Source organism: Trichomycterus rosablanca, chromosome 27 (assembly GCF_030014385.1).
Source record: "Trichomycterus rosablanca isolate fTriRos1 chromosome 27, fTriRos1.hap1, whole genome shotgun sequence".
Lineage (NCBI taxonomy): Eukaryota > Metazoa > Chordata > Actinopteri > Siluriformes > Trichomycteridae > Trichomycterus > Trichomycterus rosablanca.
Genome location: NC_086014.1, coordinates 1,979,607 through 2,004,084, shown reverse-complemented (window position 1 = coordinate 2,004,084; position 24,478 = coordinate 1,979,607). Strand labels below are relative to the sequence as shown.

General features: G+C 38.5%; 2 protein-coding genes across 2 annotated transcripts in view; one reads left to right on the top strand and one right to left on the bottom strand.

Moving 5' to 3' along the window:
• The first annotated feature begins 3,671 nt into the window (after window positions 1-3,671).
• On the top strand, window positions 3,672-18,188 carry gas2b (growth arrest-specific 2b). Its single transcript, XM_062989924.1, has 8 exons — window positions 3,672-3,816; window positions 4,606-4,715; window positions 5,210-5,351; window positions 8,585-8,648; window positions 9,373-9,673; window positions 9,842-10,027; window positions 11,699-11,806; window positions 17,979-18,188. The coding sequence occupies exons 1-8, from the start codon at window positions 3,672-3,674 to the stop codon at window positions 18,186-18,188; spliced, it is 1,266 nt and encodes a 421-aa protein (XP_062845994.1).
• Window positions 18,189-22,565: 4,377 nt separating this feature from the next.
• The window catches only part of tmem276b (transmembrane protein 276b), a 29,122-nt gene continuing 27,209 nt past the window's right edge, over window positions 22,566-24,478 (bottom strand). Inside the window, exons 4-6 of the mRNA XM_062989366.1 lie at window positions 24,352-24,465; window positions 23,244-23,381; window positions 22,566-22,947 (exon numbers count right to left, since the gene is read on the bottom strand). Of these exons, the coding sequence (XP_062845436.1) occupies window positions 22,697-22,947; window positions 23,244-23,381; window positions 24,352-24,465 (503 nt within the window). The 3' untranslated portion in view covers window positions 22,566-22,696. The remainder of the gene's footprint in view (window positions 22,948-23,243; window positions 23,382-24,351; window positions 24,466-24,478) is intronic.

Sequence of the window (24,478 nt, the reverse complement as noted above, 5' to 3'; positions counted from 1 at the left end):
AAAGGTTTAACAAAGTTTAACACAGTGTTACATTCAAAATAACATTATGTTTTTTGTCTTTTGGCTCTTTTATGAATATGATTTTGCCCAGTTTATTTCTAATTGTGAAATTATGAATATCAGTTCTTTCTAAGAGGATAAATGTTTTGAAGCAGGTTTTTATGCTCAAACAGACCATAATAAAATCTGATTTATGGAAAAGCTGAGACATTTTCTAAAATGCAGTAAAGACAAGAAAATGTATTTTATAAATTCTTTTCAACCTCTATTTAACTGACAAAAGAAGAAAATATTTCCAATGTTTTCAGTGACCAACTTAGTTTTATTTTGTACATATAATATCAGTATAATATAAATTTAGAATTTAATGTAAAAAAAAAAACATAAAAACTGAGCCAGAGGCATGTTTACGGCTGTGTTACATCACTTTTCCTATTAATTACACTCTCTGGGTGCTCTGCTGTTTTCCGACCCAAATCATTTACACACAAGATAAATCGGCTGCTCTGAATTACCCTTAGGTGTGAGTATGTGAGTAAGTTAATTGGTAAGTTTGTAATTCCCTGTGATGGATTTCCCTCTTGTCCAGTGTGTGTTTCTACCTTGCAGTTAATGTTTCCAGGTTATGCTGAACCAGTGAAATAACTTGCCATGGGAGCTTAAAGTATTTTGTGGACTGCCTTTTGGACGCTTTTATTCATGGAAGCTTTTACTTTTTACTTTTTTGTAGAACTTTACCTGCAGTTTTTATTTGGTTTAAGACTTTGAGTATTTTTGTGCTGATCTGAAGTTTTTACAATGCCTGGAAATTTGCTAAGCCGGTACACTCGTCAAAACATGTGCTCTGTATGTTTACATGCATGAGTGGGAACGTGCATAGACACAGAGGTTCTTTGTGTGTTGGTTTGGTTCGAGACCTCTGTCTGCACTCCAGTCTGTGCTGGGAATCAGTGAAGGTGCAAGTCTAGCACATGTATGCTGTATCATTGCTGTGTGTGCTTCCCATGCCCTGCTGCCTAGCCAAGTTCAGCCCGAACACATCTTAAATTCATGCCTTGTCCCAAATATTGCCTTACATCCTTGTGCTACTCCTACCAAGTGTGGTTGTGATGAGATCCCTGATATGTGGCTGTATGTTTTGTGAGCTGCTGAATGTGCAAGGGTGTCAGTATAGCAGCTTCTGTCAGCAGCACACAGTCACTTGTTTGCCAGGCATTAAACTCTTGTCTTGGCTTTGTATGTTGTCCATGTGCTCACCATCACTGGACAGGTGAAGACGTGAAGAAGTGAAAATGTTGCCAGAACCAATTGATCTCTATTTCTGCTGTAATATTCAGATGGTTTGGTCAGAATGTGGCATGAACAGCATGTTACTGTCAAGAAAGAGATAAAAAGAGCTGGCATTGCACGCCAGCGAAAAACCCAACCACACTCGATGTCATGGCTTTAGAGAAATAGCAGGTTTGCCAACAAAGAAGCTGGCAAGTGTAAAAAGGAGAAACTATTATTATATATAGAATCATTTCCACTTAAAGTGAATTCATTCTCACAAGGTGCAGGTTATTGTCATTTAGGAGAAACACATCAGTCATCTGTGCCCCCGTGTCCCCTCTGCCAGCCAAAATGGCAATGCAGAAGGACACAATGCTTAAATTGCTCACTGCTGAAGTACCTTAGCAGGGGCCTGGGTACATTACAGGGGCCATCCTGTAGCTACTACAGTTGAAATAGACTAGCCAAATTATTCCTGGTATATATGGTACATTTTACAAAACAGCATTTAGTTCAGCTTTTCAGCTAAAAACATAAAAAGTTTGTTTTAGCTAGCTTTACATACAATAAACTGATTCATTATGCCATGGTGGGCATTCTCATTGATCTTGTGATTACTGTAAATCGTCTGTGACTGTGACTGCATGCACAATTAGATCTGTAGTCTCTGATTTCCGCCTTTGCCTTTAGGTGTTTTTGTTCAGCAGCAGTACATAGTTTTGAATAGTTGAATAGTTACTTAGCCATGTTGTTGCAGCTTCACCCCCATCCTTCTACTCATGGTTTGGAGAAAACAACCTGAGATCTTTGTTTTAGACCCCTTTATGAAAGCAAGTTCTTCATTGTTGCAGAAAAAGCGTTCCTAATCATGAGGGTATTTGTTCACTATGTACCGATTCATAAACATTGGCTTAACCCTACATCTCCACATCTTTCTCTTCACTAGCTTGTGGTCTACAGGCTTTAAAAAGATAAATAGGGGCTTGCTTTTGCTGCTGTTCCTGTTTAGATCTCGCACATCTGCCCCACAGCTGTTTGTTTTTGCCTGAGTTACAGGAAGTGGGAAACGTCTTGCTACATGCTTTAAGACCCCTGTGATGAATGGTTGTCTGAAGAAGTCAGACAACCATTCAGGAGTCATCAGTTGCTTGACGTTGGCCTGAGTATTAGATGTTAATTTAATAAAGACTTGTAAGCAGGAATTTGTGTGTTTTAAGTTTTAAGGCCATTTTAAGGCACCTTTTTTAAACACAGCAGTTGTGATGTTAGGGATCATACAGACCGCTTGTGAAGTCTGCATCCCATTGGAACACATCAGTTCACATTATAATCAGCCCAGGTCCAGGAGAAGTTTCACCTCATTACAGATGGTGTAAACTATAGTATGTGCTGATCAGACAGAAGCCCAGTGTGAAAGTCACTGGCATTTGGCAAGTATGCTTTGACAGCCCAGCCAAGTGTGAGTTCCAGTCAGTCAGTTCATTGTTGGGTGACTGTACCTGTTGGCAGCACATGTGTTCTGTATGAACGTTCTGTAGTTATCTCAATAAACATACTGCAGTTTTATTATAAACTGTGAATTAACATTTTTTCTCATGTGTTTAAAATGTAGGTTCCATATAGTCTGAGGCCTTTACTAAACCTTTCATTATTTATTAATGTATTAAAATAAATACAACTTTTTAAATATCTACAAGTACAATAGATTTAGAAGTGTACAGACCCCTGGACGTTTTGCACACTACTGGGCTTGGAAATAATTGCTGTTTTTAATCAGTCAAACAAACACATAATTACCCATGATGATGAAGTGAATACACCATTTTACAGTTTTTCATGAACAAACTAATAATATAAAACTGATATCTAATATTCACAAATCAGTTATAGCTGCAAGTCTTCTTGAATATGTCTCTACAAGCTTTACACTCCTGGATTTAGGCAGTTTATCACAATCTTCCTGGCAAATCCTCTTAAGCTTTGTCAGATCTGTGCACTGCCATCTTTAGGTCTTTTTATAGATGTTTGCTGGGGTTTAAGTCTGGGCTTTGGCTGGGCCAGTTGAGGACATTCCTCCCTTGGAGTCTTACTCTAAGGCCATATCATGTGCATGATAGCTATGATAGCTTACTAAGCTAATGTTAGTTTAGTATAAAACTGTGGTTGACTGTTGGTTAATGGATTATTCATGAAATGACCGTTTAAATTTAATTTTAAGATCATTTACTAGTGGTTAATGAGTTTATTTTACAGCAGCAGTAAGCCGAAGGTAAACGCAATTTACTAAACTTACCAAATCATATACATTAACAGTTGTGAACTCACTTGTTAAATCCCTATTAAACCCCTCTGTGGACCTGTATAAAAGCTTGTCTTGGGTCTGTGTGTTCTGTTGTAGGATGAATGGGCCATTTTCTGTGAGGCGGGAGCGCGTGCCTGACCCTTCACGCTTGCATCAGTATAATGAGTGGCTGGCTTGCAGACATGAAACCAGTCTGCTTCCGATGAAGGAAGATCTTGCTCTCTGGCTCAATAACATCCTGGGTAAGAATGATGATATACAGTGAGTGTGTGTGGGTGAGGCTGGAAGTTCATCGCTGCCATCTCTGCAGTTAATTCACTTAGAATAGAAAATGTAACACTTTACATTAAACATTACTCATGGTTACCAGGCGTGCCAATAATTGTAGAGGAAAATGTACTGATAATACCTAGCCTGTGGGAATTTTTATGCTGGTAATGATTTGATCATGCCCTAGTTTAAAGGGTAACATTCTATTTAAAGAGAACTAACCAAAGCCATACTGGCCGCAGAGCTTCAGAGAAACCTTCGTGTCATTTTGCATACGGTCTGTCAGGCTTATTTCCATATTGGGTTATTCAAACTCTCACGGCCTCAGTGTAGCTGCGTAGGACAAAAAATCTACTTTTCCTTAGTCTTTATACACACATCTATAACTTTATGCTTCTATAGTTGATCTCATGGTTCCAGTATCGCCATGAGAGGAGATCAGACAGCAGCAGAGTAGTTAGATTTAGTACTAACATTTCACTCTCTGACTTTCCATGTCATTCTGTACATTAGCATCTGGTTTTGTACTGGTTTTGTTGTGGTTTGCCTCCTTTGATACGTCCTAGGTGCCTCATACCAGCTTCGGTTCCAACAGTCTAGTTCCTCTGTGTAAACTTAACACGCAGGCCTTAAAATGCAACTCCATGTCCATTAGTACACTGGGTTGGGGGGCCGCTTGCAGTCAGTGGGTACAGGATTTATAGAGAGAGGTTTTTACAGAACCACACCATCCTAAAAAACAAATACATTTATTTATGCAGGAGTGACCATAACTGCGGAGAACTTCATGGAGCAACTAGAGACTGGAGTCGTGCTCTGCCAGCTGGCTGAGGAGTTGCAGGAGAGGATGATTCTGGCCAGCAATGACGAGGTGCTCAGGCAAATCAAATAATTACTTTAATGTCCTATCATGCATCCTGGTGCCATCTCTAACACAGGTAAATGATTCATAAGTGCCTGGCCATCCAGATTATCTTGGAGTAAACAGGATTTGCCAGACCAGTCAACCCTTATCCATTATGTCATGGGCGGCACGGTGGTTCAGTGCCTAACACTGTCGCATCACGAAGCAAGAAGGTCCTGCGTTTGATCCCCAGGTGGAGCGTTTCGGGTCTTTTCTGTGTGGAGTTAGCATGTTCTCCCCATGTCTGTGTGGGTTTCCTCCAGGAGGAGGTTTCCTCCCACAGTCCAAAGACGTACATGTGTGTAAATTTAAAAACTGTTTCTGCTTACTGTATATATAAATATATAGTTAATTGGTCATAATTAAGGTCCAGATTGAAGACAGACATTTTAAACTCATTAATGTTTTTATTTAGTCATTACATACAGTATATTTGTGCTTGTCTTCTGTTTGTTTTGCAGCCCTTTGTCCGGCGTGTAATTCACTATAGAGCCAACGCCGCCCCTGGTTCTTTTTTTGCTCGGGATAACGCAGCCAACTTCCTGTACTGGTGCCGTAAAATCGGGGTGGGCCAGTCACATCTATTTGAGTCAGATGATCTGGGTAAGTAATGAAGATGTGCTCAGTGGGTACTAACAAAGAGGTGGCTGTTTTATTAGCAGGTAATCATGTGTCATGTCAGAGCTTTAAAACATTATTTATTGAAACAATTTCCTGTGAAAGAATCCAGAGAAATGTAGAATAATATTGTCACTGTTTAAGCTTAGAAGCATCTTGTTACACAGATGTTTTAACCAACCATAAAAACAGTATATCTAAAACAACAACAACATGTCCGGTGTTATTGAGGTGAACAATTGATCACAAACCTTTTTGACAGGTTATTTTTAAAGGTATCATTAAATATGGTGTTAAAGCACAATAGTTTTAGTAATTTGTTATGTGATTTAGAAGAAAGCACATTTTGTAAACCTTGATTATTATAATTATATTAACGGCTGTTATAGTCACATCAGTATTATAGAAGTATAAAGACGATATTGTAAATTGTTGCTGGGTTAGTATCCTTAAGGATACCTATGTATTATGGGAATGATTTTTTAATAGGTACATGTAGTACAGTTGTGTCACATTATTTAGGTAACACAATACACTGTTTGTTTTATATAAATATATAAAAATATATAAATGCACAGTTTCTAGTAACTGTAAATGGCCACATTAATACATGGTCTGAATTTAAAATACTAAATTATGTCCATGCCTAAAAAACTATTACAAAACTGTCATAAAAGGCGAGTGTTTGTTCTTAACTGCATCCTGTGGTATTCAGCGGCCCCGCTTACATCTATCTGACTGAATACATTGGGGATCTCATTTCCTGCTGTGTTTAGTCTTGTCAGTATCCAGAAGTTTTACAAAAGGTACAATGGTTTAACTGTACTTACTCACTTTGTGCAGCCTGGTGGCTCTACAGAATAGCACACGAGCACTAACAATAGGTTAAAAGCTTTCGCTAGTTTAAGGGTTCGCTCTGTTCTGATCTTTTTGTGCTCTGTTTGTGCCTACTGTAAACAATTTGCCATGCAGCCCCAGGACACATTGGCTAGGCCAGTGCTCGATAGCACTGATTATTTTCCTCTAAGCAATTCTGCCTGTCTTTTAGCTCAATGACCAATGTTGGCAAACTAGTTAGCTTTTTCACATGGGGAGGGATCTAGCAGAGGGGGTGCCTGCCATTCTAAAAGACTAACAGAACATGTAATGTATACTGTCGCTTCAATATAATATTTTCCTACTAACATGCAGAGGAAATTAATGTTTTGGCTGAACCACAGTCCATCTGCGATAGATATTACAATTTTGCTGTCTTTGTTTTAGCCAACACATTTATTTATGTAGGATAATTGCTGTCTCTGCAGTGCAGTGCATTTCTGCATGGTAGCACAAACCGTATCAGAAGTCGTGCGAGCAGTTCCCATCTTCCTGCATGTAAATCTGAGACCGTGTCAAACTGTGATGTATTAGAAGTGTGACTCTAGACTGAAGGATCCGGCCCCGCCGACCCACTGTTTACACAAAGTCACATTTCTGTCATTCCCTCTCTGTTGTGTGTGACGTTTTATCATTTTAAAAATCTAATCTCATTTAAATAATGAATTTTCTCAATGGCTTGGTTCATGATGGAGACGTGACCTTTCTATCGTTCCCTTTTTTTGCCATCTCACCTTTCAACGTGAGACCACAGGGAATAGAGCTGAATGGCGGTGCAGTATCAGTGGAAGTCCGCGTGACCCTTTCAGTCTGTACTGTCATCGGACGTCTGTGAGGAAAGATGAAATGGACAAACTAAAGCCATAGAAAAATGAGAACAATACAGCTGGGCCAAAAGACAAGGAAAAGGAAACGAGTGCAGGATAAGCGGAAGGAGAGGATTAGATGCATGAAGTGAGATAATAGTTTTAGTCTTTCAGAAATAAAGAAATTGGCTTAAGCATAAAAGAAAACGATGGAACTTGCTCTGCTTCTTTTGTTATTGTTTTTATACCTACATTGGCACCATATTTCAGAAGAAAAAGAGACCAACAATGACTTATTTTTTTACTTTTCAGCCCAAATGAAGCATTTAAGGCAAGTTTCAACATAGAGCCGATTACATCAGTGGTAACTCTACTATTAGGCTCATATTTCCCTTACAAATCAGTGGCAAATAAACAGATACTACCATGTTTGTTTCGCATGTGGACTATAAAGCTTCAAAGCGTGCTTAATAAAATGAATTTGCATTGTTCCAATTTCTGCTTTTTTTTGCATATTTGTCACACTTATAGATTTTAGAACATCTTATAAATATGTACTTTTGGTATCATGGTCCGTTATTATTGGCATTCTGCTCATTGTCAGGGTATGAGCTCTATATTTTTAAATGTTTTACTTTGTACTTTCTATCAACTGATTAAATTGACCTTCAGAAGTAGGACTATGCCATAATAAACACCTTAATGCACCTGAGATCTGATAATGCTCGAGTAGAAGATTCATAGCTTAGCGGTTAAGGACTAGTCATGGTAGAGTTGCTGATTTAAGCCCTACTACCACGCCGCTGCCACTGTTTGGCCCTAGAGCAATACCCTTAACCATCAACTGTGTGCATTGTATTCAGTCATAATTGTACCACTTTTTCTAAATTAATAAATGTAAATAATGTTGTCAATCTGAGAACAGCGACCGGTCACTTCAAAAAAGTTTGTTCTCTACAACAAACAATGAGCCTCACCTCAGTCATCTCTGTTTTACACCCTATGCAAAACTCTTCTGGTAGAAAAAGAGACCTGTCTAAAATTTGCACGAAAGCACTTAGGCAAATGAAAACAATGGCCAGAAGAAGCAAAAATTGAATTGTTTGGAGAAGGCAGAGAAGGCAGATAACACCATAACCACAGTGAAGTGTGGAGTTATGGACATGATGTGTGGCTGCTTTGGGGTATTACACGTCATTAAAGTAAAAATAAGTGATGTGCAGGGCCATATTAGAATTGTATTAGAGTTGTATTAGCTCTGCCAAAATATGAGTAGTCTTTAAAAAACAGTGAGGACGCTTGCAGGTTCTAGGTAATTTCATGGCATGAATCCCATTGACAATGTAAAAAGATTTTAATGTTGCAAGAGCACCAGGTGAACCCGTGTAACCCTGATAATTAAACACCATTCGACGCACTAATGCTCTCTATGGCATAATAGAAGTGGATTCCATCCTCCAAATTCTAGTGGAAAGTCTTATAAAAAGAGAAGCTTTAAATTTAGGCTTTCATTGATTTCATTGTTTGTTTCTCCAGTTCTTCGCAGACATCCTAAAGAGGTGTGCCTGTGCCTCATGCAGCTTGGGAGAATTGCATCCAAGTAAGTTGTATGTTGTTGTTGTTGTTGTTTGATGAATTTTTCTTTCTAGTTAACACAGATACTGTATGTTTAATGGTTTACATTTGTGTATGTATAGGCAGTTTTTATATTACTGTTTGTTTTAAGCTGAACTCTATTCTTTGACTATAGCTATTTTAATGACAATGCCATAAAGTGAAGGCAGAGGAGAAGCTAATGTTTCTATATAGTTCCCAACCTCTATTGAAACCATTCAGTATAAAGTATTAATAGTTGCCTTTTTTTGTTTAATGGTATACAAAACCATGCAACAATGTTTGAATTTATAAACAAATTACCAGGGATTCATAAACTGTCCTACTAAAACGTGTTTTGCAACGACACCCCCAGCTTCACAACTGCAGCAATCCTATGATTACAATTTAATAGGGCATATTGTAAAGTAATATTGTACTGGAACATCCACAGTACAAGTTGGTTCCACTTTCACTTTTGTTATAGCAGCTATAAGAATGAACCCTAACCAATAGTTTTGTTCTGAGACACGGGTTAAAATTCAGTGTTGTCATATACACAGACATGATTGGCTATCATGGGGTGTCTGAAACCTTGTGATGCATCGGTGCCCTGTTTAGGTTATTTCTGCATTGCACCTAGAGTTTCTCTGTGAAAACGAAACTGTCATAGCTTAGTTCAAAAATAAAAAAAATAGTAGTTTTCTCATCTGATGAATATTTTCTCACAGGTATGGAGTAGATCCACCAGGACTGGTTAAACTGGAGAGGGAGATTGAGAAAGAAGAAAATGATTCATTATCACCATCCTCATCATCACCCCCTGATTCATCACCACCTCAGTCTCCCTTCACATCATCACCTCCTCTAGATCCAAGCCCATTCTCTCTTCCAAGCTCAACTGCTCTTTCAGATGATAGTGCCTTTTCTTTATCCCCCACGTCTACCCCAGTCCCTGAACATGAGCCTGAACCGGAACCTGAGGCTGATCCCGAACCTGAGCCAGAGTCTGAACCTGAACCGGAACCTGAGGCTGATCCCGAACCTGAGGTTGAGCCTGAGGCCGAGTCGGACTCAGAGTTGACCCCGAAACCTGAGCTGGAGCCCGAGTCTGAATCTGAGCCCGAGCCCGAGCATGAGCATGAGCCTGAACTTGAACCTGAGCCCGAACCTGAGCCCGAGCCTGAACCTCAGCCTGAGCCCGAGCCTGAACTTGAGCCTGAACCTGAGCCCGAGCCTGAGCTCAAGCCCAAGCCAGAACCTGCACCTGAGCCTGAACCAGCATTACATAGTTCAACATCACCTGTTAAATCTCCGACAGCCAGTTTACGCCTTATGAGTAAATCTAATGGGAAAAAGAGCCAAGACAGCCTACTGGATTACCTAGTGAGTATACATTTTCATTAGTAATCTATTACAATCTACTATTATTTTTAAATGCCTGGCCTTCAGTTATTTATCATATGCTTTTTAATTAGTAATCACTTATTAAAACACAAAGGATCCAGTAAGTTCTGTGGAATTTACATGATATGTATGTTGTAACAGGCAGATGTGGATGCATGAAGATTATGAGTAGCGCAAAAGTGAAGTGTTTAATCTGCTAAAGTTTTAGCAGCACATAATCAAATTTGCCCTGCTTTCCTTTTGGGTAATATGACCTTCAAGCCAATCATGGGTGTGTTTTAACTGATTGAAAAAAAACCCCACATGTAATGCATTTTCCAAGAACGGTGAGAGGTGTAATAAAATTGCATGAACACCATTACATGACGGCTGGCTTAACATGATTTAAAGAAAACACATGACGTGTGTGCAGGTGATGCAGTGTGTCTAAACAAATCACCCACCTGCACAGTAATTTGCTAGTAAAGACAATAAAATGAATGGGTGTGGACAGAAATCACCTTCATTCAGTTTTGCAGAGGTTAGTGTATGGATGAGCATGTTACTTACAGGTACAATGTCCTCAAGTGTATTCTAGTTTTGTTTGTCACAGTATTTTTTTTAGGGAGACAAAATGTAAGAGTAGGAAAGCTTATGACATTTTTCACTAGCAAGGTGTTCAGGTAGTTCATTTTTAAGTCAATCAGGTTGGTCATTTCTCAATTTCATAATCACTTTATCCTGGTCATGGTCACAGCAGACCCGGTTCCACACAGAAAACACTGGGTGCAAGGCAGGAATACCCGGACATATTTTCTCTTAGTCAATCAAGTCTGTGTAGACGCCTGAGCAGCCGATGACACTGCTGAGATTCTAATCTGAGCCTCAAGGGTGGCAGCCTAAAGTAATAGACCAGTGTGCCACCCAACTCTTATTAGGTTATAAGGACCCATGTTGCTTAACAGTGTTCAAAATTGCTACTTTATAAGAAACATCTATATATATAATCATTTATGTCTTCATCCATTTAGCCAGTTAAATGGTAGAAGTGCAGTTAGAAGGACAAGAGCTTCATCTTGACCCAAAGAATGGGGCAAAAATGTGATGGAAGTGATTTGACCTTGACACGCTTGTTGGTGCCAGACAGGCTGGTTTAAGTGTGTCAGAAACTGCCCATCTTGTGTGATTTTTACACACAACAGTCTCTAGAGTTCACAAAATAGTGTGAAACACATAATATGAGGGGCGGTTCTGTGGGCAGAGTTATGTTCACACGAAGGCTACTAAAACTTCAATAGTGAGCAGAAAAGGATCTCGGAATGCACAGCATGGCAAATATTAAGGTAAACCAAACTGAGGGTGGTGGGAGTTCAGTGGCTAGGGCTTTGGGATATCAATAAAGGTTAAGGGTTCAAATACAGACTCTGCTAAACAGCCACTGTTGGGTCCTTGAGCAATGGTGCCTCTAAAAAGAATTGTATTGTACATGTGTTTATAGCAATATAGCCCTTCTCCTGCCTCCTCTTTTGTGTATGTATGATTTTATACATTGAACTGGAGCATATATCTGGCTCATTGTAAGTAAAAGCCAAAAAAAGCCAAAAAACTAATGCACATACAATGTTATTTTGCTTGTTCAGTTTTGTTAAAGTCTGTGTTTTTTGGATTTAGGTGAAACAGACCTCAGAAGACCCACCGTGCAGATGTGCAGTAAAGTTCTGCATCGAGAAACAGCCCAAAGGCCGCTACCGTATGGGGGACAAAGTGCTTTATGTCAGGGTAAGAGCGTCTGGTACCTTTCCCTTTTCTCTCTGCTTCATTGCCTTTATAAACACTTAAACAACCAGACTGAAATACTATTACTATGCCAGTTTCTGAGATACAGATCACACCAGATGTCAGCATGTGTCTTTAAGGACCTCGCATTATGCGCCAGGGCACAGTCTCACTGTATTGTTGTTGTTGCGTGTGTCAGTCTTAGTTTTATACACCTGTTGTGTGGCTGAAACCATTCAAATCAGTAGTTAGAACATTTAGCCATGTGGTATATAATGGTCATTAAAAAAGAAAGTATACTCCTCTGATAAGTTACTTCCTTCATGAGCGTTTTGGTTTTTGTTACTTTGGACCTCATTCAAAGCTGAAGACTCATGGGAGCTTGGGTTGCTTGGCAACATGAAGAAAAGGTTCACACCTTTTCAATGGGAGAAAAAAAGATTTGTACTGGAGACATCAGACAGACGAGTCCGTAAACAAGCTCCCTTATAGAAAGCAGATAATGCTCACATTTACATAAAAGTATAACCTTAAGAGATGCTGCATATAGAAATATTTGGACCATTACTGGACCAGGATTCTGTTTGGGGCCACCAACACACCAAACGCTGATTTCTCCATCCTTAAAGCATGAAAGAGCACTTCAAATCATTGTCATTTTGTCTAATAGGGGATCTGCTCCAAACCATTACGTGCTCCATTACATTTATTGGAGTACTCTTGTTTAAACACCAGTATGTCTCGATTCTGTCGCTGTGATCAATAAATTAAGCAGTCCTGCCCAGCTGACAGTTTATCTCCTCAGCCTAATCTTATGTAGACGCCCTTTTCTGCTGTTATGATTGATATACAGGCTGCACACTCTGGTTCCTCAGTTATTTATTATGTTTTTAACCAGCAGCATGCATAAAACCAACCTTAACAGCTGTTTAAACCTTGAGCTTAGGCGGTTGATCTTACTATGAGTCTAAATACTTTGGTACAAAAGCTGTATCTAAATAATCTTGAATTATTCATGAATTATCCATCAGGATCATTTTTGTGACCACCTAAACTGTTTGGTAGAGACTCATTACAAAAATACTGTGTGCACTAATAAAAAATATTGATTGTTTGTTGTTGGTTGTTGGAGTCATTAAACATTATTTTCTTGGTGAGACTATTATAGTTAAGAGAAAGCTTATAAAACGTAGAAAGATAAAACATGTAGAAGAAAAATAAATTGATAATTTGGAGGACTGGCTCTATAAGCCTTTCTGGGCTGAAGAACAAATGGGTAGATGCCCAGCGAATACCTACATAATTATTAGCTGGTGCTCAGCAACCAGCAATGACTGGCTTCAAAGATCATTTGTAGCTTTGTAAAGCGAACACTAGTTTTGTCCTCTATGGAGTGAATTCGTTCTCCTTTCAGACTCTGGTTAATGCGAGTATAGAATTAAATAAGTTACAGACGCCTCGTCAGTGCCTGTGACTGTTTTTTGTTTAAATGCCAGCCAGCCTATTTCTTGTAAGGTGAATTAAGCCTCTTGTACTTCACCTTTTTAAGCAGTCGGCAATTAAGATATGTGAACAAGATATGTGTGTAATTAATATACCATGTTAATAATTATGAATCAAAATATCATTTATACAACATATATTGTTTTAATACAGATTAGGGAACAACATGTCCCATGTTGATTTGTAAGAGCATTTCCTGTTTACTGCCATGCTGTAAAAAAGGAAGTGGGGATTTATTGATTCTTCTGTTACACTCATTAGCAGTGTGATTACTCTGGGTAGCTTGTTAAATGGTGCTAGCTGCTAACTGGTTTCTCCCTTTCCTACCTCCTGTTTTGAGATTTTTCAATCAGGCTTTCTGCTTGATTTGCTACAGAGTAAAAGCAGCATCCTTATGTCACCAATTCAATTAGCCAGAGATGCAGTAAAAGAGCAGAAGGGAACAGAGTCCCGCCGTTGCTCTTGTGCAGGAGACTCCATCAGAAAGCTTTTAATGCAATATATCATTCCCTGGCTGAATCGTGTGTGGGAGGTGGGTTTTGTTTGGGTTTTGAATGAAGTCTTGACTTGAAAGACATCGGTCCATTAGTTTATACTGTAGCTATGTTTCACTGAGACAGATAAATTAGGTAAATGTCATTAAGGAAATGTATCAGTGAAAAAGGCCACGTCTGTAATAGTAATATGCAAAGAGATACTCAGCAGTATTAGTATCAATGTATGTTATTAAATCATAGAATGAATTCTCAGGACTTTATTGTTTATATATGCAAGACCTCATTAATTATTTTATAAAGTTGCATTATTTAACCTTACAAATTGGGCGATGGCTCGGTGGGTAGCACTGTCGCCTCACACCAAGAAGGTCCTGGGTTTGATTCCCAGGTGGAGCAGTCCGGGTCCTTTCTGTGTGGAGTTTGCATGTTCTCCCCGTGTCTGTGTGGGTTTCCTCTGGGAGCTCCGGTTTCCTTTTACAGCCCAAAGACGTGCAAGTGAGGTGAACTGGAGATACTAAATTGTCCATGAGTGTGTTTGACTTTACACTTGAACTGATTAATCTTGTGTAACTATTAACTACCTGTCCTGTCATGATCGTAACCAAAGTGTGTGAAACATGACCTTAAAATCCTAATAAAATAAATGAAAATAAATTAACTTACAAAGCTGAATTAATACTGAGTTAATAATCAGACTTTAAGTTGCCAACAATTGTGGCAACATTTTGTACGGGTTACAAGTTAACCTAGTGGTTAAGGTACTGGACTAGTAATCAGAAGGTTGCCAGTTCAAGCCCCACCACTGCCAGGTTGCCACTGTTGGGCCCTCAATTGCTTAGCTTGTATACTGTCTCAACTGTAAGTCGCTTTGGATAGAAGCATCTGCTTAATGCCTAAAATGTGAATGTGAACTCTTCTGCCAGTCAGACAGTGCCAACTTGCCCGTGCCTGATTTGCCTGTACTGGTGGAGCGACTGCTGCATTAGACAGGCAGGGTTAGTGAGTTTAAAAAGCTGCTTTTGTCCTCCACAATGTCTGAAGTGCTGAAGTATCTATTGAAAGTGCATTTCTTTATTCACTAAATGACTTTGAACTGAAGTTTCCAGATAATTTAGATGTAGATACAATACTTCCTTTTCCTTGTGGTTGAGCAGTGACTTTTACACTTCTAGCCTGCTCTGCACACTCCAAACTTGCAAATGATGTGTTAGACAAAAATAGACATGGAAATGGAGCAGTGTGACTCCTGATTTAGAGCATCTCTACCCACCTGCTCTAGGAGAAGCTCTTTTTTAGCGTGCATGAACCAAGTGACTTTAGACTGACATCTTGTGGCTGTAGCTTGAACTGCAGCGTTTTATGGCAGTGAAAAGAAGGAAATGGATGAATGAGCAGCCTGTGTGTATAAACTACAAAGTAAAGGAGAGACGTGTTGTGATGAAGTGGTGTGTTACAGCATGTTAGTGTGAAAGGATGAGGGGTTGAGTGAAAAATCTGGCTCTGGCAGTGCTTGCGTTTAAAATATGTTCTGAATACACACACAGACACACAGACACACAGACACACACACACACACACACACACACACACACAGCCTTGGCTGCTGCCAGCACACAGTGTTCCTCAGCCCTCTCAAGAGAGAACACCAAAAAAAAGAGAAATATATTAAAGGCATTCAATTATTTAAACACGTTGTGAATTATTAAAGCAAAAGGCTGCTGCATGATAGAATCAGAGCAGATGCAATCTGATTTCTGTACACACTAGACAATTGAAATGTCAATAGAAACATTTATTAAAAAAATAATCCAGTTATAGATTAGGAATTCCTTTTTATGGCCATGGATTAACAATTTTAATTCATTAATTTTTACTAACCACTTCATCCTGGTTGCTCTACCAGTTGTGTCACTGTATTCTTCTTAATTGTATTGACCTTTAGGGATCAACAATTTTCTTCGTTGTCTTTGTACCAAGTGGCAAAGATAATGCTTGTTCATTTATTTTATATAAATGATTTCACATACGTATCACAAATGGAACTAGTAAAAACAAACGTATGCTTTCAAATTAGTGCCAAAATCTTCTTGTTCCAGCAGGACTGTGCACAAGGCAAGGCCCATAATAAGACACTTCAAATTCCTGTGAAAACCACCTCAGAGGAGTGGAGGCTGTTATGGTGACAAAGGAATGGCCAACTCCATGTTAATGCCTAAACAAAATTGTGGGTGTGAGAGCTTGGGAAACCCTGGTTCATGTTCATTTGTCCTTATTTCATTCAGGTGGGCAGTTTGACAACCCAGACATTCAAATCAGATTGGAAACAGCTGAGACGTGCCTATTGAAAACACCCGACTTGGCACGTGCATTGCGTGTACGTGTGCGTGTGTGTAAATCCATCCATTGGGACTGGGAGGGGGATTGCCAAATAAATCTGCTTGTAATACCAGCAGTGGAACAGCTTACTAATGAAGGGGTTATGGCTGAGAAAAGGTGGAGAGGAGGGGCTGGGTAGGGCTAGATGCCTCTGGGGAGACGTGGATATTGTTTCTGCTCTCTCACTTTCATTGATTTATATCTTTTTTTTTGTAATCTAGCTGCAGTTGCCATGGCAGTGCAAAGATCACACCGTGATACAGGGTGTTGTTAGTGTAAATTCGACTAAAAGTAGGTTGAGCGTGTGTGTCTGTGGATAGAGAACACAAATACCTTCATCACTGTAGGGTGGGTCTGTATGCAATGTATATAACTCTGTGTGTGTGTGTGTGTGTGTGTGTGTGTGTGTGTGTGTGTGTGTGTTGGATTAGTCTTAGGCCAGTGCTCAGCTGGTGCTATGAGACAGCATTTCATTAAACTTAATGAGATTTTGGCTGTATTCAGTCTCTCGCTCTCTCTCTTACACTCTTTCTTTCTCTCTTTTTTTTCTCTCATTCACATTTTACATGAGCATAATGAGCTGCAGACGTCCAGAAAAATGCTTTCTAGGGAGGATGATTCTTCACTAAATAAATTATTTTATCAAGCACAGTGTTGTGACAGCAAGCAACTGCAAGCTCTGAGTGCATTGTAGGCACAATTTATACAGTTTTATATACTTAGATGTCATTTAAATATACTTTTAAAGGGCACGAACACTCACAGACCACCTAATTAGGTACAGGACTTACTAATTACCTGCTGCTTTAAAGATTAAAGATTAAAATGTGCCTGAAGAATAGTCTTGTGGGGCCAGACTGTATTCTGATTTAAAGCAGGGTAGGAACAGAAGTCATTTTGCATTTTACAACAGTAATTGAAACAAGACATTCCAAATGGTTGCCTAGCTTGCTAAATAGTATGTCTAATTACTGCACTATTAAAAGTTTGGGCTCTTTAGCTGCTTTTTAATAAGTGCACCCAGCTTGTACATATATTTATTAGCCATTTTATGAGCTACAGCTATCATGTAGTTGTTCTTTGTATGTCTAAAATTACACAAAGTACACTTATCCCCTTCACTATATCTATTAATAAACAGAGACCCCTATATTATTATTATTACTGAACAAATATTAATTGGGTAGTAAACTCTTCTCAGCACTGCAATTACACCAGCGTGGTTTGGTGCAGCAGGGTTATTGAAATTAAATATTAATGGTGGGATGAAAACAGTGCTCCAACCAAAAATATAAAGCCAACATTGTCCTGATTAAAGGCTGAGGAAGGATTAACACACACTGTACATGTACTAAATGCTGAGCAGAGATTTACTTTTAGTACAAATAATTAGGATAGATATCAAAATAATGACAAAATATCCATGTCCACACATGCCAACTACTATTACAAATAATATTATGGACTGTAAATGGTGAAATCTTTAAATTTCATGCAATAATGCGCCAAGGGATGTTGTTATTAAACTGTTTGTTTAATTGCTTTTGGACAGTAGAAAGAACTTTAGGAGAAATCATTATACTGGTAAGGATAGGTAGTTAATTTAATCAAATAATCTTTATAAATTGGTATACGATTTTCCCCTCTTTGATAAAGCCTTGCCGGTGTGATAATTATTCATATTTAATGTTGCACATTGTTTATAAAATACATTCGACATTACATTCATGTCCCAATTATAAATGTCCTGTTTTATTTCCCAGTTTTGGATATGATTCGTCTTTCTGTATTCTCTGTAGATGCTGAATGATAAGCATGTCATGGTGCGAATCGGCGGAGGCTGGGAAACACTCGCGACCTACCTGCTGAAGCACGACCCATGCAGAGCGCCTCTGCTTAAACCCTGCAAGTCCAACAGCAGGTCACCCATCACCAAACAGACCTCAGGAGACAGTTACATGACTGTAGGAACTTCATCGCGTCTCAAAAAGCAAATCTCACACCCTTGACTTTTACAAGAGACAACACACACTTCTGTTAAAGAGCAGTTCTGACTTGCACTGCTGGCTCTGTTATTTTATTGTGTCCAGGGTCATGGAAGGATAAGGATGCATAGTTCTGGATGTTGGAAGACCAGGTGACTTGAAGGTGAAAAAAAAAATAGATCAAGCAGTGCACCTTGGAGGAAAGGGGTGAAGAATGATCCATTTATGCATTTCAGTGGTTAATGATTGTACGTCATGGAAGAACATTTACTAGACAGTTATTTGGTACTATAGCTAGATGCTGACACAGAGTCCTAAGTAATAGACAGTGGCCTGCAATTAAAGTAGAAACAAACAACTAGATAATGTATAATTGTAGGTATAATCCAAGTATGTAAGGTGAAACTATGCAATGTGCAAACAGTCCGTTTAGGACCGACGACCAGATTTATGGGTTTCAAATCTTATTGATTTGAGCTTTTCCTGTAAAGAGAGGTACCTGAAGACAGTTCAATATCTCAATTTTTAATTCCAACTGTATTCAAAGTGAAAAATATTTGATAAGAAGCAAAGATGCTGACCTCCAACACCAATTAATTGTAATGTGTTTGACTTTTACATAGAAGGTGCAGTCAACAGTTTTAAATCATTGAATTATATAGATTGTTTTGCTATTTTGTAAAGCATTATGTGTAGCGTGAAGCATTTGGTTTGGTCCCAGAATACAAGACTTCAAGACTAAAGCAATGTTTAAACAATGAAACCAAAGTGACTGGACTAAAAGGTTTGTATGAATTATACCTTTGACCTCTGCGTGTATGTAAGTACACACATTTTACTACAACATTTTTAGGGTTTATAAAAATTAGTTTCTGGATTTCCAGCCATACAGATTTTGTATTTTATCACCAAAATAATGTTTGTTGTCCAGTGCAGTTCTTGTACATATAATTTAACATCAGGAGTGGCTACACATACTTCAAATCTAGACACCTTTATTTTTGTAATGTGTTGTTTATTCTCTTATAACCAGTCAGCATATACATGACTGGCTTTGGTACTCCAAACAAGAGTGAGTTTGGTAACATGGAAGTACAATGCCAGTTTAATACTCAGCCCTTGAACCCATTAGCTACATTTACACTGGTAACAATAGCTAGGCTCTGAATAAATTAAGTGCATTCTGAATCATAAGGGATCCCGAATTTTGAGTATAGAAGTGTAGCCTTCACAGAGAGTGGCCATGACCCCTTCAGAATGAACTATGTGTATGATAAGTGCTTTATTAAATCATTGTATTTTGACTTAAATTGGTTATTAAAAAGTCAGGATTTCTATATAACGAGTAATCTACATTAGATCTTTTTAATTCATGATAGGTGATGTGTACATGTAATTTTAGGATTATATGGGAAAAGTACATTCTCTTAACTGCCATACCGGACGTTTGGGTGAGACTTCAATTTTATATTAATCATGAACTATCTGTTTACATTTTAAGCTATGCAATATGTTTAAGGTCAGATTGCAGGTATGTGCTTTTGCTATAGATATCTTCTTCTTCTTCATCTCTTTATTTTCATTGGATTTAACTGATAGATCAATGCTGTATTTTTCAACAATGCATTATTTTTAATTGTAGATTTTGTTGATACAAAGCAAAATATGTACACAAATGTTTTTTACACAAAAAGTTACATATTATTTGCAATTTATTTCCCCAAAATAAATATAATATTTCAAATGGACACACGTCTTTAAATACACTGAAGTAAATCATTTCATATCATGTCATGCACAAAACGGTCTCTGTGCTCTTGGTCTTCTGGATGAAATAACCTACAAAACACTTTATACAGATAAATTAAAATTATGCTACAAAATTAATTTTCCATACACATGTCGTGCTTTGGTGAGTTGAAATGATTCTAATTGAACTTTTCTATGTGCAGATCATGATACTGAGCATTGTTGCCTGTTTTTTTCTTACTTCTCACTTAGTTCTTTGTTTCATGTTAATGGCATTCTGTTTTTTTTTAAAAATTTTATTTTAACCTCAAAACATGACAAATATTTCAATGTTGTCAGATTGTGTATTAGGATTAACAAGGTAGTTCTGACATTTCATGTATGCCCAGTTGGTGTTTCCAGTTAGACCCTCTGTTCCAGGAATAGTTTGCTATAATACTCTCAGTGCTATCTTGCTCAGACAATAGGTCAGTTCATTTCAATCATAAACCATTACTTCATAAGAGTTGGTGCACTATGTGTAGAAAAACCTTAATCCATCAGGTGTAGCTGGGCTGTGTTCAAAGATCTGGATCATTGTTATGCTATTTCTCAAGAATGTAGTTAAGTTCCCTGAGCCACAGTCTGCTAATTACACAAGGCTAATTTCTATCCAGTGTACCTGTAACATACACTACATGGTCAAAGGTATGTGGACACCTGAGCATGAGCTTGTTGCACTTCTTAAAACAGCATTTAAAACATATAATAGACAAGCAGAGCAAGTACTACTATATTAGTTTTAGTATTTAATTTAAAACTACATGTGTTTCATTACAATAACTTTTTATCGACTTTTCCTTAAGGAACTAATACGGCAGTCATTCTTTCCACTTACATAATTTGGAAACTCATTACGTTGGTAATACCGCCACACATCCTTATTTCTAAAAAATAATCACATCTTTAAACAGTCAAAATCATAGAGGTGATTTATTTCCACACACTGCAGCTCATAAATAAATAAATACTAATTTTAATACCTAACTAAAATAAACAACTGACATTGTCTCTTATATTAAGTCTTTTAAAGCACAATAAGTCTAAGCTGTAGTTCGTGTTAAATCCATATTGCTGTTTTGCTGATTTCCCAGTATAGAAAAAGAACTGTGATCAATTATTTGACTGGCACATCATGTTTTACTTATATTGCATTTAACTTGTATTTATTGTACCCAAATTTTTATTTTCCCATGTGAAGAAATACATACTAGTGGTACAAAATATTTACTTTTCAAACACCCCAACCAGATTGGTTTTGTACCTTAAGCTTTAGCATGTGTATTTTATTATGATTACTATTATTATTATCATCATGTTTTAGCATGTTTTTAGAAGTGGAAGGGAAGCAGAATACCTGTAGGAAACCCAGGTCCGTCCATTATTATTATTATAAATGATGTTTCCATATAATAATAGTCTATAGCTTTTTACAAATTTTATTGACATGTCTGCAAAGTGTGGTTTTGATGTACCATGTACCCTTGATGAGTTCATGACAGAGACAGATTGATTATGACAGATTATCCCAGCAGTAAACTGTGGGACAGCATTGGAATCGACGCCCATATAATGTTCATATTAGTGCACAGGGATTTGGAATTGGATGTCCAACAAACTCATGGTCCAGTGTTCACATGATTTTGGCCCTATAGTGTATGTGTCTGAGGTGATGTAAACATTACAGTACATTCATGCCAATATACAAAAAGTACCTTTACTATAACAATAAGACTATTTAGATCTGTCCATCTAAAAGCTTCCAGTAACTACATAGTGACACTCCTCACTGTAAATAAAAATATGGTGCAAAGTTTAGCTTTTTTTATAATACATCTGTTTTGTATGTTTTCATTAAGGTTTCAGAATTTGGATTTGCTATGGGGTAATAAGCACACAACATCGATTCAGATACACAATCTAAACCTACAACTACAGCATTACTGTTTATACTTTGTGCCCTCATGTAGTCTCTGAAATACAATACTTAAATGTACCTTTTTGTTGCTGGGATAGGATCTTCAAGGGTACATACACTCTGTAGAAGCCCTTTCGGCAGGAATTACATTTGCATGTTTTCTTGGATATGTCTCTACAAGCTTACCCTACTTGGATTTGGGCAGTTTATCACTTTCTTCATGGCAGATTCTCTTAAGCTCTGTCAGATTGAGTGGCAAGTGTTTTATACAGTTGGTGGCTAGAAATATACAACCAAAGGCCCTAGAATTCAACTTGTTTTTACCTTCTTTCGTTCCCTACAGTCCTCCTGCAGTCTGTACAACGATAAACCATCAGCTGAATAAACACTGTGCTCATTTTATGATGTTGCTTAAATCGGAAATCGTTGTGGCGTGGGTTTTTTTGTCGTGTATCAAATGTAAAAATCGACAGTTCACTTTGCTTGAAGATAAGAAACATGGCTTCCAGATAAATGGGTGTTGATCCCTGATGTTGTTAGAGCACCATTTAAAAATGAATCTTAATTATGTGTGTGTGTGTGTGTGTTTACATTTCCTACGCTAAAAAGGTTCAGACCAGCGTAGACAAGTGACTGACGTGTGATTTAAGGATATCCTCATCACAGATGATGGTAAGAATTATTTATCCATCGATTTTCTAACCCAGGAGCTTTAGACGCTCCCACCCTCTGTCCTGGCACTGATGAGAGCTGTTATTACAGACCGGTAGGTAAGTTCAGATCCTGATCTTATGTGTCTCTTGTGAATACTCTGTGATAAAGTTCCTCACACAGTGCCGTTCTCGTTCCTAGGTTTGTGGACAGTAGTGCGTGTTAAAGGGCCGCTCAGGGACGGTGCCAGGGTGCACAGGAACCCGGCCAGCAACGTGAGGCCCAAACCCCCCCAGGCACAGAACATGGACCATCCGTAGCCGTGGCTGATGTCCTCGGGAAGGCCGTACAGGTAACGAGGGAACCGTGAGAGCTCAAAGTTGATGCCCGCCACACATGTGCACAGAGAGATGATACAGCAGGTTCCTGGGAGGAGTGAGAGGAAAAGTGTGGTCAGGGCAGATACATTTATTTACTTACATGAGATTTGTTTTGGATCAAAGGTACAGTCAAACATTCTGCTATGATTTAGGCTATTTAAATTTAGGGTCTGGCCTCTTGCTTTTAAAAAAGATGTACAGAGAATAGATGGCGCCCCAGCTAAAGTAAATTGTACCAGAGTACAGTCGGCTCTAAAAGCCATTGCTCGCTAACGCAAAGATGACTTCCACATGATAGTGCTATCATTGCATGAATATTGATATTCTCTCCTCTTCACTCACCTCCCATGAGGAAGAGCAGTCCAGCTACATACTGCATGAGATCATGCTGCTGGATGCAGCCCAGCACCCCGATGATCCACCCGAACAGGATGATGGAGACGGCCATTCCAACAAAGCCTGCTGTCATTCTTCTCAGATCTACACCCAACAGAAGCTTACACGTTAATCATGGCTAGATCCTAACCAGCAGGAGCAGTGTATGTTCTAGGAGTGCAGAATGACTACCTACTGCTGGCATATTGACACTAGTAAACTCATTCTGCGTTTAGGTGCAATGATACATACAGTATATACCTGAAAGTAAACTGGCCCCTGTTTTATTACAGAGACAAATTAATTTATGACGTGCAAAACAGTAACATTAAAAAATAGAATAATCCACTCAGTCTCCAAGATGAATAATTCCCATAATCATTATACTGGTACCACTAAAACATGGCAACAAAAGTATGACGATTTGTTTTAAAAGTATTTATCCATCAGATGTCTGTTTGATGCAGAACTGAAATTAGGGCTACACTACATAGCATAAACACAACCTGCTCCACCTTAAACCCCAATATGTTTAGCAAAACTAATAGTCTATGGCATCACAATGACATGGAAGGAAGTCAAGTCAAGTCAACTTTATTTATATAGCGCTTTTTACAATGGACGTTGTCTCAAAGCAACTGTGATGGGCATACACAGTTTGGCATGTTCTTTCATGTCCCAGTGGTTTTCTCTGATGATTGAAAAACAGGTCTAAGTAAATGTTAACGAAGGACAGTAATGCTGTGTGATTGGTGCTCATATGAAAATGTTCTCGCTTGTTTGGAAGCTATTCCAGACAGATAGCAGGAATAGATTAAATTAGACTAGATTTATTAATTATATGTAGGCCTATAGAATAGAATTTTCTGAAAAGCAAACGTACAATATATAGAATAATGAACTGGAGTTAAAGACCAATTACCCCTTTTGGCTATAGACAGTAATCTGGCTGTTACACCAGCTTATATTTAGGCTGATAAGTGATGGTAATGCTACCAACGTGGTGCTTTACACGACAGAGTCCAAGAATGCATGTCTTAGTGCTATGACTGAGTCCTGCTTGTGTTTGACTTACGCAGGGCGTGCCACTCGTCCTGACGGATGGTTTTGGTGATGTTGACTGGCAGGTTTTGGGGCAGAACGGAGGAGGTGTAGTGGTACGTCACAGCCGTGCATCTCTGAATAAGACCTGCAGGGATGGC